The sequence below is a fragment of the Pteropus medius genome, unplaced genomic scaffold (genome assembly GCF_902729225.1).
Source record: "Pteropus medius unplaced genomic scaffold, Ma_sr-lr_union100, whole genome shotgun sequence".
Lineage (NCBI taxonomy): Eukaryota > Metazoa > Chordata > Mammalia > Chiroptera > Pteropodidae > Pteropus > Pteropus medius.
In genome coordinates, this window is record NW_024354500.1 from 30,390,243 (window position 1) to 30,403,073 (window position 12,831).

Consider the following 12,831-nt stretch of genomic DNA (forward strand, 5'->3'; position numbering starts at 1 on the left):
ATTACCAAATGCTGTCAATTCTACCAGAAAATATTCATATTCAAAACTTATTCATATTCAAAACTATCAACCTAGTCCAACTATTAATATTATTTGATCAGGGCTTCTGACATTAATTTCCTAATTGTTCTTCCTGTTCCACCTTCAACCCCATAAATTCATTCTCTAAAAACCACATATAGCAATCTTTATTAAATATGCAAAATATGTAATTTTCCTGCTGAAAGTCCTTGAAAATTATTTCCCTAAATCTTGAGATGAAATTCAAAATCCTAATCATAGCAAGGCCCTGCAAGCTTTGTCCTACGCCTACTTTCTTTCTTTCTTTTCAACTACATTTTTCATGTTTGTTCCTCCTAATCCCTTCCTAGTAACCCACAGATAGTACCTAAAATAGTGAAACATAACATTTAGGGCAACATATCCTTCTAAGGAATGCGTGATAATTTACTATGGAACAGTAATATTTGTTCAGTAGTGACAATACTGATTGGCACAGCACCATGGTCCATCTCAGTGCAGTAGAGCTTAAGGAGAAGTATCAATATAGCATGACAATGGAACTAGGAGTTGTACACATCAACATGAACCTTACTTCATAATGTAGTCTGGAGATTATACGGGAGATCAAGGAGATAATGAGTGAGGCTAAGAGCAATCTACAGCTCTATCTGTTGGCAATCACACAGAGTCGGGATAGATTTCTTCTTGTTCATGGAGGAATTAAAAGAGAAAGGCACTTTTTAATTTGGTTTTTGGTTTCTCTAGTAAGTTGCTAATAGTTGATTTGCTTTTTTAATTTATCCTAAAATACTTATCATTTTTAAGGGAGCTTTTGAAAAACAAGAATATTTATGCTTCAGAAAATCAATACATCTGTTATTACAATAAAAGTAAACACTACAAATATTTTAATATTATCTAATTTAATATTATCAAAGTCAAAAAGGAGACAAAAATGTTAGTATATTCCAACGTAAAATGAATAATTTTACATATTGCATTTTTATCCCTTCTACACTCTCACATAACAACTTTTTTAAAAAATAGCACACACATACAGTAATCTCTGTGTATATTACACAAGTATAAGCATAAATTAGACAAATACTGCCCATAACTTTTGAGCTAAAACATCGCAATTTGTTGTTAAATACTTTTTTGCTATATATCCTTAAATAATATTTTAAACTGTATCAAGAGTAAGAGTATGGTGTTGAGTTCATATATATGAAGCACTTAAAACAGAACTAAGTAATTTAAACACTATACAGATAAGTTGCAACAACTGTTACTACTTTTATCACCATCATTGTACTATATTATTATGACAACCTTGATAAGTTAATTTTCTGGAAAACTAACTTAAAGAGCTAAAGTCAAACTATGACTATAAAGTAAATTAATAAAGATATAAAATAATTATTACCCTCAAATAGCTTTAAGGTCAGATAGTGTAAAAAAAAAGCTACCTTATAAATAGACTATTTTCTGTATCTATCAACATACCAAAATCAATTTCCTTTAAATTTTTTATTAATTTTTATTATTACTTGATATTATCTTTTTTTACACAAAAAGGTTCGTTTTATTTTCATTTCACTAAAAAATTTTAAATCTATATTCTGTCCAGGTTTCCCCCAGTGAAAATCAAGGAATGGTGTTTAATTAGGTATCTTCAGTTGCCACCCAAGAAACTCTTCCAATTGTACTTCTGACAAATAAAAGATATCTTATATTACCTATTTTTCTCTAAAAGTACTATATAGTCTCTTTACCCACTTTTAAGTATGTGACAGCATTTAAAGTATCCACATAGCATCATTGAAGCTAAAATTTTCAATTAAATTCAAACTTTGAAAGATAGCAAATCACAGAATGTAATTTTATACTCTATTCCTCAGTAAAATTTATTCTAAAGTCAATTACCAATAGCAAAGGTGGCTTTGTTTGAGAAATCTTGAAATAAAATTGCACAGTTATTTTATAATGTATAAATTTAAAATCTTTGAAAGTATTAGAAAAGAAACAGTGAGTCAATGTTTAAGAAATATTTAAATGATATCACTTGTTTATTATACCCATGATGGTTTTATTTTTCATATAATCAGTTCAAATTTTTTAGATCAGAAGTTTAGCTTTTATTCACAAGGAAGGAATCTGATTAACACTTATAATTTGAGAATGTCATTTAAAATTATTAGCCTATTTTAAATGTTATAGATTTGGGAAAAAATATAACACATTTTAAAGTTGTCGAAGTATATTTATATATATACATAATTACAAATATAGCCCACGATTTCCACTTTTGATATTATTACTAATAGTTAACATTTATTGAATGTTCTCATATATCAGGCACACTACTGTCTGCATGATCTCATTTATTCCTTACGAACACTCTTTTATCCCCAGCTTACAAAAGGCTAGACACAGCTAACTAAATGGCAGCAATAGGTTTTGATAGAAATGTATCTGACTTCGACATGCCTACCCTCAGCATTGTATTGTGTCCCAGTGGTTTATCAAATGAGATTAGTAATGAAGTGGCTTGAGCCAAGTATTGATTCTGCAACTAACCAGCATGTAACCTCTGGAAAATCTCTATCATCATGTTTTCTTTTAGGTTATTGGGTAGATAAAATTCATGGTTCTTTATAAATTTAGGTGGATAAAATATTTTAAGCTTGAAAAGTAGTAAAATTTTTAATCCATTGAATCAAATGATCATTTTAAGATCTATATTTAATATCATTTACTATTGAAATACTTGAAGCTGGTAACAAAAGTGAAATAAAATAGTTTAGCAGCCAGAGCTTCAATTTCAAAAGTTGTATTTCAGAATGTTATAAAGATCTTAGAGTATAGAGAAGAAAAAAATGTATTACAAAATAAAATTCTTGAAAAAACATTTCTCTAAAAAGAAAAACAAAATAAATTCAGAGTACTTAATAGTAGCCTTTAAAAAGTAAAAAAACTTTATGTTATCTTTTTTTATAGCTAAAACATACTAGTCAAATTTAAGTAAGTATCATTGGGAAAATAAACAGGAAAACAATTGGATAAATATTGAATATATGAGAGCAATGAAGCAATGCGAACACCATCTGGTATTAAATTAAGTTGTAGAAATTGAATAACAGATATGAATATTTTCAACAGGACACCTCAGAATAAATATAGAGATAATGGTAATATATAATTATATTATAATAATATAATGATGAAATCGTTATAGAGATAATGATGGGATCATGATAAATATATATAAGAATTTAATAAGCAACAAAAAAAATGCATTTTAAAGAGTACAGAAGGAATGAATTATTCATTGTGTGACCCTGGTTCTTTTACTCAGATTTTGGAGGAAACATTAGATCATCACCACACATTATTCACCCAAATGTCTTTCAGGTAGAATTTTGAATGAATTATTTTAAAAATAGAACTTTAGAATTCTTAAAAGTTTAAAATTAAAAGTTAAAGTATTGTCCAGGTCAAATTAGAAATTAAAAGTTAAAAGTATTATCCAGGTCAAAAATCATTACAAGTAAATTTATAAAAGCCAACAATAAGCTAGGATTTAGTAAATATAAAAAGCATGAATGTTTCCAATGTATTATGAGCTCATACATGTCAAGATTCTAAAAACTAAGACTATTAGAAAAATGAAGAAAGAGTTCACAGTGGAGGAAGAATTGCAAAGGAATAATAAATATATTCACCTTTTTCTAGGTTCATTTCCTACTATACTCTTCACTTGTACCATTTCTAATGAATCCACACTCTTAGGCAAGGTTTCCCTCCTCTGCTTGCATCCACTTTCATCTGATCTATTTCAAAACCAATGACTTACATTATACATTTAAATAAACAAATGGATATATATTATATATATATAATATATATCCATTTATAACACACACACACACACACACACAGACATACACATACACACACAGATTTTAAACACTTTAGGTCCAGGCAAGTGTATGCATGTATTGCCCAGAGCTCAGATCTGTCAGTGTGTCAGGGAAAGGAAGATTCCTTTTTCATTTTGAAAGTTCTTAAGTTTCTGCTACTTGTCTTGTAGCAGTTACTGAATAACTGATATAGTTTATTGAAATCCTATTTCTTTTTTTTATGACAGTTTCTGATCTAAGATTTGTCTTATCTCAAAGTTAAATGTCTCGGAAACAGGATGCTGAACTGAACTGCTTCCAAATGTGAAAGACTTTATTTGGTCTGTATTGGGAACATTGTTTCACAGGAAATGGGGTAGAGAGGTGTTACATTGACACATCTTGGAACTTTCACTATACACCAAACAATGTTGCTGCAAAGGCATGTAAGTTAATATAGAGATAATGATGGAATGTGAAGCAGACTCAGAAATAGCAAAGCAGTCAGTCAGGCTAGGCTCCAAGATAAGTAAATAGAAGAATGCCTTTCTGACTTGATCACCTCTTAGTCTCATTTTTCACTAGATTCTTCCTTGCTCTATACTCAACCCATATTAGGTTCTTCCAATTTCTTAAATATATCATATTCTCTCTCACTGTAAGATTGTGCATTTGCTGTGCACTTTTTCTGGAATATCCTCTTATCGTTCCATATACCTTTTATAATTTCTACTTGCTCTTCTAAACTCCATAGCAGGTGCCACCCCTTCCCAGAGTTCTCTCTGGCCCCAGAATTAGAGTTCTATGCCTTCCTATATAATGTACATCCTCACTACTCATTATAAATTCTGATACTATTTCTATCTCCACACTTAAGACATTGTGTATTAGCATCTGTATACTCCTCTATCTTTCTCTCCCTCTCCCTCTCCCTCTCCTTGAATGAATTTGATTGAAAACAGAAACAAAATATTATTGATATTTGTATTCTTAATGCCTAGCACATGTTATATACTTGAAAATTTTCTTTTTAACAATTTAAGTAAAAGTCTTTATGTACAGATTAAAGATATATGGTCAAAGCAAGTGAGAATAAAATTTCAGATGGGAAAAAAAAGGATGTACTTATTCTTACCCTAAGAACATTTTTATTAAAAGAGAAAATATAATATTTGCTTGTGAAAATCTATTTGGTAAACAGACATTGAGTGGCTCTTGACATTGGACCATCCTTGTACATTTATATAAAAATGTAGCATTGGTAGAATATTAGCTTTGAAGTCAGAAGGACATGAAAGTTTTCTAAAACATTCTCAGTTTTCTATTTCTGGTAAACTGGAATAATAATTTCATCTTACAAGGATTTTAAGTATCAGAACTGTGTGATAGTACCACCTCAGTGACTGTAGAGCAGTGATTCTCAAAATCTCTCAATGAAGATTCTCTAAAAACAGAACACATAATCGCAGAGGGCCTGGGAGATGTAGACCAACTCAGCTCTCCACACACTCAAATTCTGAGTCTTTTTTTTCCTTTAAATATATGTAAATTTGGAATTTTACTCCAATATTTAGCTCTATTTGATCTGATATTAAAATGTCCCTGCCAAATCTTTTACATTTACCAGCCATCTTTGAAATTGGGTAGAGCTATGTGAACGAGTTCTAGCCAAAGGAATGTGAATAGAATGATAAGGATCATTTCTGAGTCAGGGCTTTAAAAGAAGTAAATTTAAGAAGTCCTCTTCATGTTCTTCTTCATTTTCAATAGACTAAATGAGTCACAACATGTGGCTCTAAGAGATGGCAGAGCAACAAGGTAGAAAGAGCCTGCAGTCCCTGAAACCATGTGGAAGAAAGCTACCCCAAAACTAGGACCATCCATCTTGAACTATTATGTGAACAAGAAATAAACTTCTAATAATACTATTAAACATCTAATGAACTATTAAAGATTTTAAATCTATCTGTTGCAGCAGCTACCATTATTCAAGTCCATATTCCCTCCACCCCCCAAAGGAGAAAGAACTAAGCATTTTGCAGTTGAAAGATATCCTAACACCCAAATTAAATGTTTTTATATTGTCTATACTAATTATCACACATGCATTTGCATTTTCTAAATAAGTGTAGTTGAAATGTTTATTCAACTGTCTTAGACCTTGCCATGCATTAAAAACCTCTAATTAAAACATCTGCTCAGAATTTATTAATTTGCCTGGGGTTAAACATAACATAGCATGAAAATTTAAGCTTAACATTCAGTTGTTATTCAGAAAGGAAGAGGTAGAAAAAAGATAAATGGAGAAAAACAAGTAGTGGTCCCAATAAAGCTGTCAAATAATTTGTAATGCCACTAAATAATGATTTATGCTCCTGGAATTCTTCCTATTTATGATATGTAGAAAATATGGGGAAAATATGTTAGAAACTTAACTCTGAAGCATTATTTGTATATTCTCCTAGAGAGCAAGTATCTTTAGATAGATAAATGGATATCAAAGGTTTATGACTACAAAGTAGACAGTTAATATTACAACAATTTGGCACTAAGATAGTAAATTATGACTTTTAGTCACTCTATAACACTGTATTTGTAATCTGTAAAACATCACTTCTTTATTACTATTACTTTTTTAATAAATAATGATTAAAAATCTAAAAGGTAAAAAGGTAAATTAGAGAATCATAAAATCACTGAGATCAGAATTATCAGAGCCTCTAGTCCAATGATTTTTCTATTTTTTTCCAAATCCATCAACTTTCTTTTTCATGTCTTATGTTTTCTGTCCTTTAGCAATAATTACATCAATACTTATATCCTAACCCTTTGTTTTTCTGACTCTTCATTGCACCCATGAAAACTGTCAGTAGGATAAACTCGGCTACCCATTGCTCTTTGTGTGCACCCAAGCAGCTGACTGAAACAGCAAAATGCACACACAAAAGGGCAGACTGGTCCCCTTAGTGAGGCATGGTAGTCTCTTTAGGTTCCTCTAGGCAACACATTCTCCTAAACATCTAGAAGAACTTTGCAAACCCTCTCTATTCTCTTCAAATTTCTGATAATGGATCCCTCCCACTAACTCCTCCCTCTACAGATAACCTTATTTTCTACTTTCTAGTGGTAAGATAAAGAAGCAATCTGATAGGATTTTCCTTAATCTATCATTATATTAAATATTAAAACAATTAATCTTATCTCATCGTCTTTGCCTTTTCTCCTGATACAATAGAGTTGCTACTTAGTCTCTCTCTAAGACCAATCTCTTCACATACTCTGGATCCCAACCCTTCCAGCATTACAGCTTTCTCAAAAACCTTACACTGGCAAAAAATAAATAAAACAAACAAACAAATAAACAAACAAACAAAACACCTCGCTGGCCCCTTCTTTTCTTCCTTTGTAGACTCATCACTTTCTAGCCAGCCATTATATATCAGATTTTTCTATGGCTTAGTCTCAAACTTTTCCTTTTACTCTGTTCAGTCCTATCTATCTTCAACCTTAATCTCTCCTATGACCTTGAGAACAGTATATGTCTTCTCTGACATCAATCTGTATTTTTACATCTCAAAGGCATCTCAACATTATCAGATCCAATACTGAACTCCTTCTTTCTCTTATTGTCTATGTTCTATTCCAAATCTACATCGAGTCTGTCAGCTTTTCTCCTTAAATATTTCTTAATACTCATGTCTCCTCAACTCTTCCACCATCTGACCAAGTCTCCACTGTTATCTTTTACTTGGATTACTAGAATTTGCCTTTTTATATCACATTGTTATAGTAAAACCATCTTTAAAAAACACAAAAGAAGATCATGCCAACTTCCTGTTAAAAAACTTGAATGACTTCCTTTTTCTCCTAAGATCCTTAACCAAATACTTAACATGCTTGACTAAATTCTGTAAAATGGTCTATAAACGCTTGCCATCTGAGATTCAGCATAGTATTGTGTTCACATAAGGTTTTATATCCTCTGACACAAGCTGTTCCCTTTGCTTGTTTCTAAACAATCCATAAATCTAGCTCAGGCTTTTCTTCATTAGGGACATTTCTCAGATTCTAAAGTCTAGATCAAGTATTGTATGCCCTCTTACCATTTTCTACCCTGCCTTTGTAAAATGTATCATAATTTTACATTTTATGTGTTTTTGTTTAATAGCTAGTTGTACTATGAGATCAAGGACTTTTTTTTTTTTTTCCTCACCACATGCCTAGAACTCAACACAGCACCAGGAACATCATGGGTTCTCTTTTAATATTCGTCGAATATACAGAAAAGAGAAACTTTGAATTCATTCTATTTGTGCCCAATTTTAAGTCATATAATAGATTTGCATCAAAGTTTACAGAAATTTCTGACTTGATTTTTGGATAATTCAGTCAAAACATATGTCTTCACATTTACTTATTGGAAGCATAATCAATTTCTATCACTTTGCAGCATTTTTTATGTATTTTGGGGTGTTCAATTTAATTTTTTTAAAACTGACAAGTATCATTCATAATCTACTTGAAAAATCTTTTATTCTTTAATTAGTTCTTCTTGGACAATTTTAAGTTTGCTTTCTTTTTGGCTTCCATTCCACAATGATTTTGTCTCTTCTCTCTCTGAGTCACTACATAATATTGTTTATATGGAAAAGTGTTGATACTGTTGATTCTGAATAAACACACAATAAGTTTAATACAGAAAGTCTGGCCCTTATAAAATACAATTTTAATTATCTAACAGCTATAAAACAACTAGTAGAATATAAGTTTGATAAAGACCAGGATCTGTGTCTATTTTGTTCAGTACCTGGCACATACAGGTACTCAATAAATGCTTGTTGAAAAAAAAACTTTCACATAAAACATATTAAACAATAGAAATAATACATTCTAAAATTATTTTATTATTCTCTGTCAGTGATATATAGACTATATTCTCAATACAATTCTGTCCTATAAGCAGGGATGACAAAATGAAAAAAAAAAAAATCAATGTTTATCCCAATTATTTCTCTTAATTTTCTAAAATTTATAACTGCTTGATTTTTCTCATTTGAGTTCTAGTGGTGATTCCCAAAATGCCAACATTGTAATGTTTACAGTCACATGTAAAAATAATGGCATTCATTGCACTACATTATCAACTTCTAACTTAGGGATTAAAGAAAGCACAGAACATTTTGTGGACAGGGACACAGGAAGAAGTATAATAGATATAGAGATGTGGATAAAACAGGAACCGTAATATAGAGAACACTGGCAAGGATAAAAATCTCAAATACCATATTTTTTCAATTGTAAGGCATATTTTTCCCCCTACATTTTAATATCTCTAAAATTGAGATCTATCTAACAATCAACAGAATTTCTTAGTTTAATTGTTAATATTTCTTCTTATTATTGGTATATAAAATGATGCCATGTCTCAAAATATCTGCCATTTTTAATTCAAATAAATACTTTTTATAACTATAATATTCATAATGGGAATAAACAGAGGTTTTGGAAAGAGAAGGAAGAAGAGTAAATAACTTTAGGAACAAAGCACAACATTATAAGTTTTTATATACCTACCACAATCCTGTCCTTTACACGTACATGAAAATATATAGCTTATCACCTTATGGTTGGAATCTGTTGTGAATGTGTCTGTCTCATTCCCTAAACTCCTTAAGAGCAGTACTAGATATTGATCCTCCTTATATTCCTCAGTGCTGGCCACTTGATGGAAGTTTAAATTCATTTGTTCAAGTTAAATATAATAGTTTTGTCTTCTACAGAAAGGGCAGCAAATAGACTTTATTGCAATAAATTTGTAAGATACTTCATAAGAATATATTAAGCTCTCTGATAAGGGACAGTAACTTACTTAGGACATTTGATTACTCTCTAATTCACTGATGTATTAATTTTCTACATGCAGTAATTACCAAATCAGGAAATACTAATAGAGAAATTAAAATCTACTGCTCTGGGCACCTAACAATGCCCTGGTGACATAAACTATTTCTGAAAAATAAACATATTCTCCAAAAGTAACTTGCCAGAACTAGCCTTGTTAATTGTCACACATGTGATATAAATTTATAAAGGTCTGAATTTTCTAGGAGTTTATAAAAGTGAACATACTATTGCAATTGACACACTGAATGTGGAAAACATACTAATAGTGTCAGAATAATTAAATATAAACATATTCATATCTTGTGCAATGACAGTATGAGCAAATTTAAAAGACTGAAAATAACATAACCAGCATGGCTAAATAGGCGGTAGAGATGATAAATGTTCAGTTCTAATAAATCAAGGAAGATTCCTGTTGGCATTTTTAGTGTTCTCTGAATAATAGAAAAATGTATTTTAGTCACCAAGTATATGGTAGAAAAAATTTTCCAATCAAGGACATCACTAGAGAAGACAAAAATTGGTAATGAAACATACATAGGAGGAAAAGTTTAGAAGGAATGGGACTTTCAAACTGAAAAGAAGTGAAATTCAAGTAGAGGTGAATTTTCAGTTACAGTGGCAATACAAAGGCATTTTTATTCCAATTTTCTTCCTGAAACATTATTAAACAACTAAGAATTAAGAAAATAAAAATAAATCAAAACATATTTTAAAACCCCAGTACTTTCTTTCTATCTTTAGTGAACCGAGCAAACAGCCATAATCCCAAATAACAACTTTGAGGAAAAACAAAAAAAAATACATTTTGTTCTCTACCAAAGCAAGAATAGATACTGAGAAACGATACACGCCACAACCCTCCCCCTTCACCTTCAGGCCTGAATAAGAAAATTTCCCCTTAAAAGTATGTAAGACGGTCCAGAAATATTCCCTCAGGATCTTTATAATGAGGGCCATGAGCAGGCCCTGGCAAACTGGACTATGTCAGTTTCTTCCCATACCACCCATGAGAATTCTGCTGAAGAAGACATCACACTGGAAGGACATTGAGTTGCCAAAGTCTTGGAAAAGCCTACAGGGGGCAATGTTTGAATGATAAAGCAGGCTGAAACAAAAAAGAAAGGCATAGAATAGCACATGACAACAGAGATACCTGCAAGAGATGTATTGTGAGTCCCACCAAACTCCGGGATATGCACTAAGGGTAGAGTTGATTTGGTGAGCATGGATCCAAGAATTACAAACTTCAATCAAAGCTGAAGAGTGCCTCCACTCTCTCCTCCAACTTGTCTATTTTTTAACAGATAGCTGCCGCATTTAAAAATGAGTACCAAATGAGAACTAGCATAGAACATGTGCTAAAAGAAATCATTTTTTGAATAGAAAAAGCATTAAGCGTATTATGGATCAGCTTGTATTATGTGGTTTGGCTACATAATCAATGAATAATACAGACATCTCCTCTGTAGGAGAGACAGACAATACAGAGTCAACATACAAAGCTAATTAAATTAAACAGTATGTGAGAAAGTGATAATTGTTATGAAAAAAATTTAATAGATCGTGTAAGGGGAATCAGAAGTGCTGAAGGAAAGGGTAGATAGCAGTATTAAATAAAACAGTTACGGAAGCTATACTGAGCAGATGAGATCTGAGTAAAGACTAGAAACTAAGAAATCAGATGTTTGAGAAAAGAGTATTTTAGGCAGAGAAAGACCCTGATGAACAGGTTCCTGAAACATTAAAGGACTACTAGAGCAGGAAAAACAAGATACAGATAAATAGAAATTAAGATCACAAAGTTGATGAGGGTGTAAGCAGGCAGATAGGGGAGTCCTCAGATCATGCAGGCCTTTGTAGGCCATTGTAAAGACCTTTGCTTTTACTCCTAGGAACAAGATCTGACTAATGTCATAAAGGAACAACCTGGTTGTTCTGTTGAGAACAGACTGTTGAGGGCAAAGGTAAATTCAGGAAGACTTGTTAGAGACTAATTCAGTAATCCATGTACAAAAAAATAGTTAATGGTGGTTCAGGTAAGGGTGATGGTAGTTCAGATATTGAAAAGTGGTTGAATCCTGGATATAAGTTAAAAGAGCCAACAGTTTCTGACATACTGAAAGTGAGTTGCAAGGAGAGGAATAAAAGATAATTTCAAAGTTTACAGCCAGAGCACTGTTGTTGTCATCATCTAAGATCCTGTTCAGCAAGTATAAAGGAAAAAATTGGGAGTTTATTTTGGAAATGCTAAATTTGAGCCATCTATTTGGTATCCAAGTGTGGATCTCAAGTAGTCCATGGAATGTATGAATCTGGAGCTCAAGAGAAAGATCTTAGCTGGTCATGTAAGTCCATTTGGTGTCAAGTTTAAACGGTTCTCAAAGCAGGATGAGCTCAGAGACTGAAGAGTTTAGAGAATGATTAAGAATGGAAGAGAGAAAAGGACAAAGAACTGAGTCTAGGCTAGGGCACTCCAACATTAAAAGTATAAAAGTACAGGAAAAGAAAAGAAAAAAATAAAACTAGCAAAGAACATTAAAAAGTCACAGCCAGTAAGAGAAAAACAGAAGGAGGGGATGAGCAAGTCTAGATTCTAACTGATAAATATAGCAATGTGGAGGTTATTAATAATCTTTAAATAAATATTTTTATGATGAGTAGGGGAGAAATAAAAAAGTGATTGGAGAAGTTTAAAAAAAATAAACAGAAACAGAGAAGGATCAAAGAAAGTGAGTACAGACAAATCCTGTGAGGTGTTTGCTGTTAGAAAAGACCATAAATGGAGTGTGGAGGAAGTGGAGTCAAGAGAAAGTTTTTTTCTTCTTCCTTCTTCCTTCCTTCTTCCTTCCCTTCCTTCTTCCTTCCTTCCTTCCTTCCTTCCTTCCTTCCTTTTTCTTTCTTTCTTTCTTTTCTTTTTTTTTCTTTCTTTCTTTTTTTAATAATAGCTGAGAATTAATGGCATGTATATAATGGTAGAAATAATATTCATTATAGAGAAGAAAAAGGGGCAATTGCTTCT

At 31.6% G+C, this 12,831-nt stretch overlaps 1 protein-coding gene across 3 annotated transcripts in view; it reads right to left on the minus strand.

Annotated features, from left to right (window-relative positions):
• Nucleotides 1-12,831, minus strand: part of TINAG (tubulointerstitial nephritis antigen) — a 71,479-nt gene that overhangs the window by 19,711 nt on the left and 38,937 nt on the right. For 2 of the 3 annotated variants that reach the window (XM_039852874.1, XM_039852872.1), the window contains exon 10: nt 3,729-3,836. The exons of the other annotated variant lie outside the window; for it this stretch is intronic. In XM_039852874.1, coding sequence (XP_039708808.1) covers nt 3,729-3,836 — 108 coding nt within the window. The remainder of the gene's footprint in view (nt 1-3,728; nt 3,837-12,831) is intronic. 3 annotated transcript variants of the gene reach the window in all.